At 40.9% G+C, this 16788-nt stretch overlaps 1 protein-coding gene across 3 annotated transcripts in view; it reads left to right on the top strand.

Annotated features, from left to right (window-relative positions):
• Positions 1-6133: 6133 nt before the first annotated feature.
• Positions 6134-16788, top strand: part of acss3 (acyl-CoA synthetase short chain family member 3) — a 56886-nt gene continuing 46231 nt past the window's right edge. Inside the window, exons 1-7 of one of the 3 annotated variants that reach the window (XM_031746397.2) lie at positions 6135-7849; positions 10517-10661; positions 11218-11406; positions 12318-12452; positions 14109-14249; positions 14927-15007; positions 15287-15382. In XM_031746397.2, the coding sequence (XP_031602257.1) occupies positions 7533-7849; positions 10517-10661; positions 11218-11406; positions 12318-12452; positions 14109-14249; positions 14927-15007; positions 15287-15382 (1104 nt within the window). In that variant the 5' untranslated portion in view covers positions 6135-7532. Of the gene's footprint in view, positions 7850-10516; positions 10662-11217; positions 11407-12317; positions 12453-14108; positions 14250-14926; positions 15008-15286; positions 15383-16788 lie in introns of all 3 variants that reach the window. The other 2 variants (XM_031746396.2, XM_039601555.1) reach the window with 2 other exon arrangements.

The following is a 16788-nucleotide window of genomic DNA, read 5'->3' as shown; positions in this document are numbered from 1 at the left end:
CTATGAGGATGCAGTGTATCTTAGTGTCACATATTTCTCACATCTGTCTTGATGCATGCTCAATCATCCAGGTAAGTAAATCCCAAAAGGTTGATTCTGTTCATCTGGATGAAAACGCTACGTCCAGATGAACAGAATCATCCTTTTGGGATTCCTCACATCTGGTTTCAAAGCACCTTCGTGCTTTACAACAGGGCTCTGAGAGGTCACAGTGGCTAGATTTATCTTTAATACACAATCTTTGGATTAATCATGTGCTGTATATAAAATATGGACTTGTGAAAACTTTGCCATACTCTGCACTTTTTCTAATGGCCAACAGGGGGACAAAACGTCTGATCATATAGCACTGCAGTCTGACAATCATATGATTCGTTTCGTTTTGCAAGCTACATTTAATTTGAAAAATTGAGTTAATGTAAGCTTATCTCAATGAATGAAATCAATAAATAAAAGACGTCCAGCTTTTCAGGAGAAAGAGTAATGTGGTAAGTTTAACAGAGAATGGGGTCATGTTGTATTCTAAGTTTTAATGTTGAACGTATTGTTTAAAAAACAGGATATAGGCCGCAGCTGTGATAACAGAGTTCCCTTTTCTTGATGGGTTTTCAGCAGCGTTTGGGAACTTAACTGCAATGTTCTACTCTTACGTAATCACAAAAGGTTTTGTGAAAAGCACTGGTCCTGCTTCCAGGCAGTCCAGTTCACCACAAAAGTGTTGGACAGAGTTACAGTCAGGACTCTGTGCACGACTCTGTCTTCTTGCATACCAAATAGGGTGAGCCATTTCTTAAAGAACCTGCCTTTGTGAATACTGACAATGTAAAATTGCCAGAGCACACCTCGTCTTTGAATTGATTTAAGTCCACATATTACTGAACATGTTTATTTTTTACAGTTTATCATAGCCATCTTCTTCCACTTATCCTATTCAGGGTTGCAGGGAGGCTGGAGCCTCTCATGGCCTTCACAGAGTGAGAGACCCTTTATTTCCCTGTAGGAAAAGCAATTCTTTGCATTTATCCCATCCTAAGTATTTGAGGCAGTGGGCTCATGGGATCAACTCCACGCTTCAAGCCTGTGCCTTGGTCAAGGGCACAATTACAAGAAAATTAACCCAGCATGTTTTGATTGTTGGACAAACTGGAGCAGTTGGAGGCCACGGAGGTGTGAGGAGAATAACCAAACACCACATAGAAGGGCATTACCTTTGCCATGATTCAACACTAGAATCTGAAGTAACACCTAGTCACCGTTACTACAAGATGATTTTCTATTCACTGCCGTCTACTTGACTCGACTCAACTTAAGTGTCTTTGATAAAAGCAGGCATCTCAAAGTGCTTTTGATGGCAAGCCCATAAATGAAATTATACGCAAAACTGACATTAAAAACATACATTACAACCTTAACAACTAAGCATAAAGATATAGCACTTCAGTACTTCAAGTTGAAAGCCAAATTAAAAAGATAGATCTTTAAACTCCTGAATATCGAGAGAGCTCTGCATGCTGACATCAGGAGTGTTACTCAGTTTAGGCTCATAAAAACAAGAGGTAGCCTGACTAGTGCTCTCATGGGACACATAAGATACCTTTTAAAAGAAGAGGGATGGCGGACCTTAGTCATTAAGCTAATAATATGTTGAAAAACAGTCAAAATTGGTATTCCATCTGTCACAGTAATGTATTTGAAAAGTTTCACCATATTGCAGTCAACCAGCTGGACCTGGATTGCATGCTGAATCTCACAATGATGCACACATGTGTGTTTTGTGCACACATGAACACTTACACAGCTATAATCCTTGCACTTCAGAGATCAGGTGATTGCAACCAAGCTTGCCATGAAGGCTCATTGTGAACCACTGAGCTATACTGCCTGTTATCTTCTCTCCTGGCTACATGCACTGCATACAGCCAGATAAGGACCGAATGACGGTAGTGAACCTACGTTGAAGGGCTTAAGAATTAATCCTCATGTTTATGTGCTACCACAGAATGGTGCCAAACCGCTGGCTCTCTTCATTTACTGTAGATCTGTTGCCTAATGGCGCCTGCTGCTTTGGCGTGTCTCATACATGGGCAGTCATTACAGCTGACAGAAGCCATGCTCAACAGAAATAAGAAGAGATTCCCAGGTTGGAGGGATGCTAAGGCAGCATGACGTGTCACATGGCTCACGAACCGTGACTTCACCATGACAAATGCAAGTTGTAAACATCAATACACACCTGAGGCAAGGACTAGCACTTATACTAACATGTGCACAGCTGTTCAGAGCAAAACCCAGGCTCATAAACACAGACATTTTACTTAAATCCTATTTATCTTGTCATGCATTGCACTAAATGTTTTAGTCTACACCCAGCTGGGAGGCAAATACTACACCTCTTTACCTCACTTCACTTCAAATTGGCTGCTATATCTAAAAATTGTAATAAAATGTTTAAAATGTTTAATGTTTTAAATGTTTAACCGCTTCCTCTGCATTTGATTTAAACAGTTTCTAAACTTGCATGCTTCTTCAAATACATAGTCCATAAGTAAAAGCGAATTCAGTCCACCAACAGTCCCACCCAGCTGTGTGCAGATGCAAAATAGTGGTGAGTGGTAGGCTGCATGGACGGATAGAGAGGGCGAGGGCTTAGAGAGCACACAGAAAGAGGGCACAGCGAGATTACAGGCTTCCATCTATATGGGCTGGAATACAGGTCTGCTTTTTTTAAGAGGTTGGGATTATGCCGCACTGGTCTTTAAGCCACAAAGCTGCAAGTGAATTGATTTCTGAAATGCCTCCACTTCCACGGAAGGAGATGCAAGAGGCCATGTGGACAGGGCAAATACAGACGGCTGGACTGTTTGCCTAGCAGATCAAAGCTCAGAGCATTAGCCAGTGTGCAAGTTCTATTTGTATCTTCAATTCCCATCAGTACCCATTCAAATTGAATTCAACAGGTAAGGTCATATGGACATTTGGGGAAAAATTGGAACCTTATTCCTTTTCCTGCAACACATTCATAAAAAAGATCAATATCACTCACATGGCTTTGATAAAAGGCTAATAAAATCCATAAAGGTTAGATTTTGTTATGTTGACACAGGAAGAAAAGCTTTTCTAAAACAGTAGGGAAATAAGTAAAGTATTTCACTAAATGATAACATGGGTTTCATTTCCAGGTAACAACTGCTTATTAAAACAGGCCATTATTAAATTTGTCAACCATCGATTCCAATCCTTGTGCCGCACTGACTGTGATCCATCCGGCATGCCACAGTGGGAAAAAAAAAGATGAAAATTTCCTGTTGAGCGATAACGTCTCGAAAATAAAGTATTTATTGGATATTTTGTGTTAAGATGACAGGCTGCTTTTCCACAGCAGCTCGGTTGCTTATATTGCTCCATCAGGCGGTGCCAGACAGATAATGAAAAAAACATCATCTTGAAAAACATGTGACAGATAATTCTTTAAAATTGTATTTATATTTTAACGAGACAAGTTGATGCAACTAATTTCCTGTGTATGAACAACCAAGTGAAGGATGGTGATGTGCATCCGCTTCTCCAGGCTGTTGTGTAAACTATGAATCTCACATTTAAAGTTTTGTTTTAAGGCAAGTCAGGATGCACTTTTGTGAGTGGGTCTCAAAGTTTGGGCGTTCCAAACTTTGGATGTGTGGATAACCAGGGGGGGAAAAAGAGTAGAGTACAAAAACTCACCCTTGTTTGGAAATAACCATGAGTTTGTTAATCTACTGTTCTGTTGTTCATATGACGGAACCTCAGCTTTCTTCTTTATTGTTAATATCTGCTAAGAAAAAAGACCCAAATTATGAGACATTTACACTCAATGGCCACTTTATTAGGTACATCTATTCAACTGCTCATTAACACAAATATCTAATAAGCCAATCATATGGCAGCAACTTATTGCATTTAGGCATGCAGACAAGGTTAAGACAAAGTTAAAACTAAGCATGAAAGAAAGGTGAAAGAAAGGTGATTTAAAGTTACTTTAAATGTGGCGCGCTTGTTGGTGCCAGACTGGTTGGTCCGAGTATTTCAGAAACTGCTGATCTACTGGGATTCTCCCCCTAGATCCCCTTCCTTGATTTCTGCTGCATCATTCAGATGGTAGGATCAGAATTTGGTGCAAGCAACAAGAAAGCATGGATCCATCCTCCAACAGCTCAGCCTCTTGGTTGTGTCTGATGGTGTGGAGGATATTTTCTGGCCACTCTTTGGGCTGCTTAGTACCACCTGAGCTTCATTTTAACATAACAGCCTACCTGAGTTTTGTTGCTGACTATCTCCATCCCTTGATGATCATAGTGTAAACAATTTCTGATGGCATGCTATCTGGACCGAAATCTTTGATGAATGTTTATTCATATTGAATCTATACCATGGAGAATTACGCCAGTTCTGAAGGCAAAAAGAATCCAGATACTCACGAAGTGTACCAATAAAGTGGCTGGTGAATGTAATTGGCCTTCTGAAGGCAGGCACGCCAGAGAACCCTACCTTCTTCAAATACTATATTCAACAAAGCCTGTCACACTGATTGTGACCCACTTCGGCATCACCACTATGGGATTTAAACCTCTAATTCAGAGTGTGAAACATATGGCGTGTCAGCTATAATCTGCACATTAAAAAGGCCATTGCAGTGGACAGCTCTGCAGAGACAGAAAGATGAAAACAGAAGAGAAAGAACGGACATTTCAGTTTAATTTGCACCAGTCAGCACTGTGCTGCGAGTTGTTTAGAATGGACAATGCAATCCGATTGGTTGTGCAAACTAACTCATTCGAGCCAGAAGTCTGAATGATCAGCAGTGTTAGTGTCTTCTTACTGGCAAAGACATTTGCCATGACCTGCTTTATCACACTGAAGTAAGGTGGTTAAGTCACAGAGCTGGAACTGTGCTGACACTGTTATTTGATTTATGACAGCAGCATTTCATTGTGCTGACAGCAGACTGAATGGATGCGGGAAAACTGAGATATATTTATTCTTAAGACATCTGAGGATGTTCAGGATGTTTTTCTGGACGGTTCATTTAATGATTTTTTTTTTTCCAGAATGCACATTTTTACATTAAAACTAAAGGGGAAAGAACTGTTTTCAGAATTGTTTTGTTTTTGTCTTTTTTTTTGTCTCTTTTTTTTATTTTCAAAATAAAGTGCTCTGTGCACTTGAGAGTTCAAACTGAACTGTAGGTGGCCCATGGACAGAAACAAATTTGGCACCCATGCTCTAACAGACTACTGACGCCCCCTTCAGGGAAACAGCACCCATTTACTTTGTCAAGCAGGAATGGCTGATTGAGTGATGGCATCATAATTCCATCCTGATGCTTTCTGCAAACTGAAAACATGAATACATCCCAATGTATATTGAGCTTTGTCAAAGCCTTTAAATATACCTCAGTCCAACTTCATCTCATCTCCTCTTTTAACATTAATGCACTAAGAGCATAATTAACAAGGGGAAATGGCTTTCACCTTTATTTATTTCCTGTAATGATTGGGTGCCTCTAGTATTTTGTATATGAAGCAATCGCTGAAAGTAAATTCACTCAGCTCTAATAAACCGTTATGAAGTATCACTCACTTAAAACCATGAATGATATTGACTGAAATCATTCGTTAGTCTTTCTGACAACTGCATCTAAAACCCATTCAGAATGTAAAACAGCGATCATTATCTTCAAACAAATTTGATTTTCAAACTACATTAAGACACTGCGGGCTAGAGTGATGAATCATTTCTCCATCGGTTTCTGAAGGGCAGTCGGCTGATTTCTGCTTTGAAACATTCACACTCATCACATCAAATCAAGACGGAGGGCTTATAAAAAGCCATGAAAAGTTTAGGGTCTGATTAGCCGGTGAAAGCGGTTAATAGATAGCGGTCTATGCACGTAAGGTGCCAGAGAGAATGATACATATTCAGCCAACAGCATCTACTCTAATATATATTTATATATATATATGTATGGCAGTTCCTTGGGGGAGCTGTGATTTAGTGAGACCTTTTGGCCAAACAAATTATAGCATGAGAGGAGAAAGCATGGTTGAAATATGATGAAATTTGAATCAATACTTAATTTAAAACTGAAAAAGAAAGAAAATTATAGTTCTGTTACGCTGAAATACCTGCAGGATAAGACGTGCGGGTGATGGGTGTAAGAAGGCATCAATCAGTTGCTGATTACTGATATCTTTTGTCAGCTGGGATAAAGATTTCACTTTTTATTCCCCCCACTTTTACTCAAATGGTAACAAGTGTCATAGAGGCAGCAGCTGCAATCCAACTCAAGTTGGCCATCTCTGCTGGAAACTAGTGCTGTGCCACAGTGCAAATTTTGGTATCCATCTGATACCATGGGTTTTTTTTTTAGATGTAAACAGCAATGTAAATGTTCCTGTCTCTAAAGGATCCCCCTGTGTTTAAATGTGCTGTAGGAGGCTATAAATAAAACAGAAGTCACAGTCAACACAAGAAGGTCCAGATATTTTTCATAGCGCACGTTTGAGGTATATTTTTTTCATTACCAAAAATAATCAATGTAAGACATCAGTGGACTACACACTAAACACATAGGATTTAAAGAAAGTATCGATCCTATAATGCTGATATCGTTCTGATACCAATATCAGCGCCGGTATCGAAACTATCGTTGCAACACCTGTACTGGACAGCGCAAGCACTGCTCAGCACATATAAACAGGTGATCTGAAATATCAGATGGATGAGGTACTTAACGAGGGGCAAACTTCTTCAAGGGGTCAGCTGTATTATGGGTATTTACCAGTGATAGGGAAAGAAGTGCATGAGGCGGCACAATGTGAGAGGACAAAGAGCTGCTGCCGCTGCTCATGTGCTGTGATTGTATTGGAAAATCGGCTTAATTTAAGATGCAAATATTTTTAAGGTTTTTAAATGACTCTACACGAGTAATTATTCCCATAAATACCCACAAGCAAACAAATGAATGCACGCCATGATCAGTTTTAGCAGATGTGGGGCTATTTGCATTTTTCCACTCAAGGAGGAGTATTGATATTACCTCGAGGACAATTAAAATTTAATGATGCTGGAAGTAAACAAAAGTAAATAAATAAATAAGTAAATCTGGTGGACAGGAGGTACTTGCTATCAACAATGTTCCTCTCTTCTTTGCACTGCACGGCAGAATTATTGCTTAAAGTCAGAAAAATGTCTTGGGATTATTTTCCACCCAAAATAGTTGGTTTAAGAAAGCTGCGGTGGAGCTTATGTGTTGTGTAATCACGCTGACTGCGTTTCAAAACTCCTCCTGCAGCATCAACTACATCCAGTTCATAGTTCACAGCCTTCCCTGTGGCGATTGTTAAGAATTTCTGCAGAAGTCCTCTCTGCCTTTAAGTGGGCCCGCATGACGTCGCTCAGCGTTGAACTGTAGAAGCGGGCTCCAAAGCTGCACACAAAAACAAGAGGGACGCGGGAAAGCAGCGTGGAAGTTCAAAAAAACGCCCCCAGCAACAATGCTTCTCAGGCTAAAACACTCAGTCCAGCGCCTGAGTAACGGCGCTCCTGTCCTGCGGGAGAAGACACTCGGGAGGTTTGCGTGGACTCTCTGTGCAGCAGCAAAGCGAAACGCAGGTGAAGCATCTGGGAGTTTAAAGTCGCACTTCCCCACGAAGTGCTGCAGAAAGTATGCGTCTGATGCTGCGTACGGCCGAGTCTTCGCGGCGGCCAGGGACAACCCCGAGAAGTTTTGGGCTGACGTGGGGCGCGACATAAACTGGTTTGAGCCGTGGAGTAAAACTCTACACGTTGAGGATCCGGTGTTCCCAAACTGGTAAGTTTCAGTGTGAACTACACGTGATCTGCACAACAGCTGGTGTTAAATGTTGTGTGGGCGAGTTGGAATGAAACGTGGTGAACAACCTGTGCGTGACCGCCACCTGTCTCATGAGTGAAATCAACGTGTTCTCTCATGTATGATAATATCCCATAGAGTGGATACACGCCCTCAATAATCTCATTACCCTGAGGTTTTTATTTGCTTAGTAATGAATAACTTTTGGACAACTCACACAGAAACCACGATATTGTGGTTTATTTTCTCTTCATCCAGCCCACATAGCTTCGTCATTTTACTTTTTTTTATGTGCGTGACTGTCCGATTACTGTAACTTAATACTGTCCGATTACTGTAACTTATTACAATGAAACCTTTATACCACGTCACTGTATTTGGGGGGGGGGATTAACAACTGGATGACCTGGAGGGTTATCCTGTTGTGACTGGTTGGTTTGGGAATGGGAAACGTCAGCTCTGTTATGATTGGTTATTAAGTTGTTAGCGATCCCTGGAGGAACGCCTATTTCTTCTGTGATTGGTAGTTTTGCTGAGACGGGTGACGCTCAGGAACTGTGTGGACTTCAAACGGCCCTGCTGTTGATGGAAAGTCTATGGAATCGCGTTGACCCCAGAAAAAGAACCACATTTTTGGTTATTGCACCATCCTGGGTGCTGTTAGCAGACAGCTGCAACATTCACTACCCAGGTGATTATTCGAATCAGGTATTTAGAGCAGGGAAGTTCCCAGGAGAACCCCTATATGGTAACACTTTGAAAGCATTAATTGGTGGGATGTATATCTATCTGGCATTAAATTATCACCACCTGCCTCCTTTTTGTATGGAGCCCCCTTTCGAAACAGAAATGTGGAGGCATGGACTCTCAGTAGGCTTGCATTCTTTTCATAGTGCATTCTGCTGCCAAGTGTTCACCAGGTAAACAATGCACACGCACCCAGCCATCCATATGATGTAAAAGAAATTCTGTCCAGTCCAGTTCTGATGCTCATGTCCTCCTTCTTCTTGATTTCGGCAGTGGTTGGGGGCTAGCATGGGGACACTGACTGGTTTTATGCAGCCATATATCCCAAAAAACGGCAATCCACTGTGTATTCTGATACTTTTCTATGGTGACAGAATACAACATAGAAGGGAACCAGCATTACATTTTTTTGGCAATTTGATAGTACAGCATTCTTCTCCCATGTGCATCATTGAGCCTTGGCCACTCATGACGCTGTCAGTGGGTCACCATTGTTCCTTCCTTGGACCATTTTTGAGTTACTGAAATGCAATTTTTTCCTTTTTACAGAGGGAAAGAAAATGATTGAACATTTAAGGCAGTTCCCTGTGAGAGTGAGAACAGTTAACTTAATGAGCATGTCAGTGAGGAAGAATGGGCCCCAGAATGAGGCTTGAGGAATAATTAGGAAATCAGGGGTCAGTCAAGAGTCAGATGTGTGATATATGTTTGGGTAAACAATACTGTGTGTATGTAGGTGATGATGATGATGAGTGTATATGCACGTGTGTTGGGGGCATGTAGAGGACATTGTAATGGAGTACCAGGTTGCACTAGTACTCCAAAAGTTGAGTACTATCCTCCCCCCTAAGCTCCAAAAAGTAGGATAAATATATTTTTTATCAAAGAAATAAAACACAAGTGGTTTCATCAGGCTGCTGCCACCTTAAAGTGTTAGTAAGTAAAAATTAAAAAAAAATGTCTCAGAGCTTGAAACAGCTCTAGTTTTGGCCAAGCAGCCAACTAGCAACAATTAGATATGACAAAGTATCAAATTCCCAGATTTTAAAAGCAATATTTTTTTCTGTTACATATTTAAAAGAAATATTTTCAGAACAGATGTTATGGTTTGGCCTGACATGTTCAGGGCACTTATTAAAAAACCCCCAAATTGGAAACCATTAAAACTATCAAAGATGTGAGTTGTTTAATGTGGTTAGAATTTGCTACAATGTGCAAAAGATAAATAAATAAATTAAATAAAAAAGGGTAATTATACCTGCATCCACAGTTAAAGATGTGCATATAAATTATAGGATGCTTACAGGACAAATAAAAAAAACAAAATTTAGCTGTAAAACAAAACAGCATGTGGCACAGCAGCCTACATACACCCTCACAGCCGCCTGCACTGAGAATAGTATAACCTGAAATTCCTTTCTTTCTTTTTTTTCTTTCTTTCTTTCTTTTTCCTTTTGTTTTGTGGGTGGAGCTGTCAGCTATATCATGTATCCTAGGAAAAGAGAGCTGTCTGAATGTGCTGCAGTGAAAATGAAGGACACGGCCACCATGTCTGTATGTCTATGTGGCTTCCAAAACAGCAGATCCCAGACACCATCTGCTCAACCTGCCTGCTGCTCTTTATCCATATGCGCAGTGCCAGAATGAGCTCAAACGATTGCCTTATCAAGAACATTGGTTCACTGTGTGCAACTGTCAAAAGCAGCTGCATATGTTTGGCTCAGGCTGGTTTTTATTTTTTTAAAACTGAGCTCTAAACCAGGCAAAAACCCACATTATATGCTGGTAGAGATGCTGGCACACGACTAGTCACCTGAAATATGTTTGGTAACGATAGTATCGACGTGTCTCTGTTCATGTGTCCGTTACTTGTTGTTTGAAGGTGTATGTCTTTGTCAGGTTTGTCGGCGGAAAGCTAAACATGTGCTACAATGCCGTGGATCGACACGTGGAAAGCGGCCGTGGAGAGCAGCCTGCGATCATATATGACAGCCCGGTGACCGGAACTAAACAGATCATCACTTTCAGGGAACTTCAGGACCAGGTAAATAGTTTTAATAAAAACTAAGCTCTCTGGACATTAAATATCAAAGAGTTGGCCAAGAGTTTTGTAGCATGACGGCTGGTTTGACCCATAATTAGCATATAGATTAGCAAACAAAAGAGAAGAAAGAAAGGAAAATGATTGACTCGATTGACATTTGGACCAATGATTCAGTTAAAACAACTCACTCTTTTTTTTTTTCTTCTTTTTTTTTTTTTTTAATGAAAAAAACTATTGTCGCAGCTTTTTGGGGGTCTTTTTGGCCCAAGGGCTTAATGACATTTAATTAAATTTAAGAGATACTGATTTTCTTTCTAGATTGTTTCCAACTGAAGCTAATTAGTAATTGGACCATGGATAAATTAAGCATTTCTTTCTACATTAATTATCCAAACAACATATGCAGCATGCATAAAACTATTCCACCCTTGTTATCAGCTCTGCTTTGTGCTAGCATATTGGTTACGGTTGTTGTGAGCAGACATTTAAAAATAATTCATGCAGGAATTTAAAAAAAGTATTGGAAACTTTGCCTCCCTGTGTCTCTGCAATCCAGGTGTCCAGGTTAGCAGGAGTCTTGGTGAAGCATGGGGTACAGAAAGGAGACCTTGTTGTCATCTACATGCCCATGGTGCCACAGGCCATGTTCACCATGTTGGCCTGTGCACGGATCGGTGCCCCACACAGCCTCATTTTTGGCGGCTTCGCCTCTAAAGAGCTGTCTGTCCGCATCAATCACGCTAAGGTTAGGTGCTGCTCTTTTTCACCTTGTGCTTGAAATGGATCTTTTTTCTGAGCCTCAACAACAGGGCTGCATGAACTGTATTATATATGTACTCATTAAAAACCAGGGACGGGCTGAAGTTATGCTAGGTCTTTGTTCATTTTCATTTTCTATTTACATGAAGTAAGCAGATGCAAGCAGATGCAGATCACTGCAAATACCAGTAATTGGATAATTCTGACTTTCATGCGCCATTAGCTAAAATACTTAAATACATCTTAAATACTAGAGTACATTAGGTGTCTTTTTTCATTTACAGTGCAAAGATCTCGCCTTTCCTTTCAGAACCACTCTTAATGATTTCCCTGGCGTCTCCAGTGAGATTTTATAATAATAATATGAGAATAGAGAAGTTAATGTGGAAGAGATGTCTTTATACTACAAATGTGAAAGAACTGCAGTGAGCATTGCTTTCTTTCTTTGCTTTCTTTCTTAGGGGACAATTAAGAGTAAACTAAGACATTTTAACACAGACGTAAATGCTTATGCAATTTAGCATAAAGCATGTATCCTGTTGCTTTGCAAGATAAATTTGTTGTGAAATGTTAATTTTGCATAACCTACCGAAACTAAACATAGAGAAGCTTTCAAGAGAATATAACCAATACTGGAACCAAAATGTGTTTGCCAGTTAGGAGATGTGTCCTTCACAGTTTTGGTCTATGTACATTCCAAATCCAAGAATTTGTTGGAACACCTGAGATCTCGTGCAGAACCCTGAGTTTGTGAACTGCATTTGACAGGACACCACAGCAGACTTCAACCTGTAATGCCTCGTTTGTTAGAAAGGCAGAAAAATGACTGATTCATACCTGAGTGAGCTATAAGCTTGTTACACTTGAACCCAAATTCCCAAATGATCTGTTTTTCAGCCCAAGCTGTTGGTTACAGCCTCATTTGGCATCGAGCCAGGCAGAAGAGTGGAGTACATCCCTCTGGTGAAGAAGGCCCTGGAGATGAGCTCTCACAGGCCCACGAAGGTCCTCATCTACAACAGGCCGAACATGGTAAAAAGCATAGCAGTTTTTTTTTTTTTTGTCCTTTTCCACAGTAAGCAGCAGCACACTTAATGACTCATTGAAATCATTTTTGACGGTGTCAGATGGAGGCAGGGATTTTTGTGGAGCCTGCACTTCTCGGCTGTTGCCAGGCTCGAACTCTAAGGTATTTCTGTGCTGGCTTCAGCCTCGAGCCATTTTCAGCTGCTGCTCGGTGACAGCAAGCAGATGTTTGGTTCTGCTTCACTTTTATACAGACGTAAATTAAACACTGCCGAATTTTATGTTCGGTGAACACAACATTTCCTCTAACGGAGATTGCGGGGTATTGTCGTTTCTTTACTCGAACTGGATTCCTACCATCCGTGCCTCTGTTTGAGCTACTGCTCTCTAGCCCTGTGGTGAAATAAAATGAACATTGCACAATTTATTTTATCTTGTTGTGCCTGTCTGGTCTTATCTCTCAGGAAGGGATCCGGTGAATTAAGAGCGCTGTTTGGATTTTTGGGAGATTATATACACGTCGGACACAGGGAATTATGTGTATACAAGGAATTCACTGGCAGCTCAGTGCCATAAAAATGTGTGAACCACCACTTTAGATAGTTGCAGCTACTTTGCAAATTATTGCATTCGGTAAGCTGGAGGTAGCTGTTCGGTAGGCGTTGTTAAATCAGCCAAGATGGTGCTCTGTCTGTGCTTTCAGTGAAGTGAGTAAAAAGTAATGCGCTTAGGAGAGCTAAAATGTCTGTGGGAGATGTGCCTTTGCCTCAAGAGCCTGAGTGATATTGATGATGTCTTCATCTTGACACTCTTTTATGGAAGCCAAGGGAGGAAAAAAAAAAAAAAAGATTTGAGGATTTCTTTATCCTTCCAAAAGTGATTAAATGTTAATGGCGGTATCAAAGAGACGTCTGTGTTTGAAATGAGAAGAAATGTCAGCGGCAGCAGATGTAAGGGGCAATAATCTATGACCTGAAATGATTGCCGCTTGCCAGATTGCGATGACAGATGGGAGTTGGAACATAATATAAATAAAGGAATATATATTTACTCAGACTGAGTCACTTCATAGGCAAGCAAGTAAAGCAAGATGATCAAAACCACAGCTCTAACCATCAGTTGCATTGATCCGTATAGTTCACACTCCGAGAGCTCATCTATGTGACACTTTGTGACAAATAAATAACTGGGAGATATGATCGGCTGCTTCGCGAGTGACTGTCTCATCCTGCGGTGATCGTAAAACGAGTCATTAGCAGCGGCTGAACTTCCACAGTGAGCAGGAGGAGGCCGTCGACGAGCAAATGAATCGCATTATCTTCGCAGATGTAAAAGAATCAAAATAAATGGCAAAATATGTTTGGCTGCATGCAGCATACAGTTAGATCCATAAATACTTGGATGACGGCACAGTTTTTGTGTTTTCGCCTCTTTAGAGCGCTAAGTCAGACAGTCGTGACATGATTTGAAGTGCAGTTAATCAGCTTGAATTCAAGCGTTGGATTAAACGTTGAGGGATTACAGCCATTTTTAAACACTGTTCCCCTTTTTCAGAGTGCATTCAGATCCATACGTGTTTGACTGATTATACCTGGGTGTGCTGCCAGGTACATTAAATCTGGTAAAGACTGTATATCGTCTCTATTTTTCTTTCTATTTCAGGAAAGGGTATCGATGAGTCGTGAGTTGAGCCTGGACTGGGATGAAGAGATGGCCACTGCTAGGCCACATGACTGTGCCTCTTTGCCCTCCAACCATCCGTTGTATGTACTCTATACATCTGGGACCACTGGGACGCCAAAGGTACTGGCAGCTATAACCATACATTCACATGCAGATGAGTTACAGGGTTTACTTTTAGCTGTGTTTGACTAGACGCTGGTAATTCTGTATGCAACAGCTGTGTGACTCATCTGATCTCTGAGCCTGCAAAACAGTCCAGGCACAATCTAAACACCCCCAACATGACATAAATAAGACAGAACTTTTCCAGAGCGTGAGCTGAACCTCCTGCAGAAGGAATTACCTGCAGGCAATTTCAAATGGAGGGGGGGGAAAAAAAAGCCCTGGCTCTTTTCAAATAGCATCATTTTGTCTTTGACCAACAGATGATATAAAATATCCTCCTGCTGGCTAGTTCCTGGGCTTAATAGTGCGGTTATTGCCAGTTTTTTTTTTCCTGTGCGATTTCCCATGAATTTCTCAGTTATTGCTGTAGGGAGACCATAACTTTGAGAAGGCACACTCAATAGCTGAGGATGTTAGGACACACTGTTTTGCTCAGGAATGTTTAGACAGCGCTATTAACTAATAAAAGGTGGGTGCCGGTTTGAGACGCAGTCATCTGGAAACAAGATGCCATCCCCTTTGGAAAGGCAGCGCTGAGTGGCTGGTTTAAAATTGATATTAAACCCGTGCTTCTTTGCTTAGTGCAGTACCTGCCACCGGTCTTAATGTTTTTCTTATCTCCCCCCTCCCAGGGTGTTGTGCGAGACACTGCAGGCTATGCTGTGATGCTGAAATGGACCATGTCAAATATTTATGGACTCAGTCCCGGAGAAGTAAGACAATAAAGCATCCGCTTCTGAGGTGGTGCCATGCTTAAGAACAAAGAGCATACAGAGACAGACTGCTCTCTGCTTGAAAGGACCTCTGACTACCATTTAAACATACAATACACAATAACCCTACACTCAACTTGCGGTATTTCATTTTCACTTACATTTATACAGCAGCCTGTTCTGTTTACATTTATTATGCCTTTAAGTAAAACGAGTTTTTACTTAATTTTTCATGCATTTTTGTCGTGACGACTCGGTACATTGATTCCTTTTTTGCAGGTTTGGTGGGCAGCTTCAGACCTAGGCTGGGTGGTTGGCCATTCTTATATCTGCTATGCTCCTTTGCTACACGGTAACGGCACTGTTCTCTATGAGGTACGTACCTCCGAGTTTAATATCTCAAACTAACTACTGCGGTATTAGATTACAACAGGAAGTGCCAGAATATGTGCAGTAAAACCTGAAATGAACAATGTTCAGAGCTGAATAAGTTGCAACTTTGTTTGCTGAACAAACTGAAGCCAGCCACACTTGGCTAAAGACTCCAGGTTATATGGAGTGAAACTGAAGAAGTTCAAGATGTGGTGAACTGTGTGAACCCGTGTCCATATTTGACTCTAGCTGCTGCAGAGAAGCTGCAGCTCTAACTGTGCCGGACTTTTGCTCCTTTTATTGTTTCGTTCTCGGTTTCAGTGGGTTGAACACCAGCACATAGTCTACACCTTCAACCCGGGTATTAAAGAGTTTTTAGTTTGCAGGATGCATTTGTTGGACTTGAGTCTTTAAATTTCCTGTGTTGAAGTCAGTCTTCTGAAGTTGTGGGAGAGCAGTTTGTCACTGCTCGTGTTTATGCCATCAGTAATTGAAGCAGCCAATGAAAGGGCTGGGCAAGTTAGCACATCTTAGAATTTTGGCTTCCGGCATTTATAGAAAACAAGATATTGGGGATAAACGGATTAAATCTTTTGCATTTCTTTTTTCTTTTTTCCCGTGCACACTCCTTTACTTTACAGCAGGCTGCGTTTGCACTTTCCTAAAACCTCAAACTCAGTCAGTTTATTTCAGCTTGAGACAAGAGAACTAAACAAGAGCCTTGAGCCAACAAGATCTTTCTGGAGGAAATGCACGTTGCATAGTTTCTGTCTAAGAATCATTAATGGTTGCCTGTGGCTGTATTTGTCTCCAGATCGCTCGGGGTCTCTCACCCGGTCTGCTTTTGACGAAATATGACAAAAAGCTCTGGCTTTGGCTCTCCATCTTCAGCCTCTTCTGCACCCACAGGTTTTCTGCAGTTTAGACAGGCCAGCATGAACTAACAGTTGCCTTTGCACGACACGCTATGCGGTCAAAAACACACTCCTTAGTTTGGGCCCAACTCCTGTGTGACCCACTGTCCACTGCCTTTATTTTTTTTCATGTATTCTTTTGGTTCAAGGAACCTCCTGTAAAAGGAGATGTTTTCAAGTTCAGTAACAACAAAATGTGCTAACCGTGTGGTTATGATTTTTGCTGTAATTGAGCTACTTTACCAAAACCAAGCACAATAACACCACTAGATCACGAGAAACTGCAAAGCAGATAAGCCATTCTTGTCTTCTAGGTCTTAAATTTTGTAGAACATCTTTTCATTATAGAGAAAATGGGAGATAAGGTTGCAGTGGGAGGGACTGGTCATGGAAAAATGGGAATTTTAATAATATAATTATAACCTTGAGGAAATGGCTCACAGAGGGTTTTTATTAGCATATAGCAATTTGTAATTTGTGTTGGCTTTATGATCA

The sequence above is a fragment of the Oreochromis aureus genome, linkage group 17 (genome assembly GCF_013358895.1).
Source record: "Oreochromis aureus strain Israel breed Guangdong linkage group 17, ZZ_aureus, whole genome shotgun sequence".
Classification (NCBI taxonomy): domain Eukaryota; kingdom Metazoa; phylum Chordata; class Actinopteri; order Cichliformes; family Cichlidae; genus Oreochromis; species Oreochromis aureus.
Note: the sequence above shows the minus strand (reverse complement) of the source record. Positions and strands in the feature narration are given on the sequence as shown.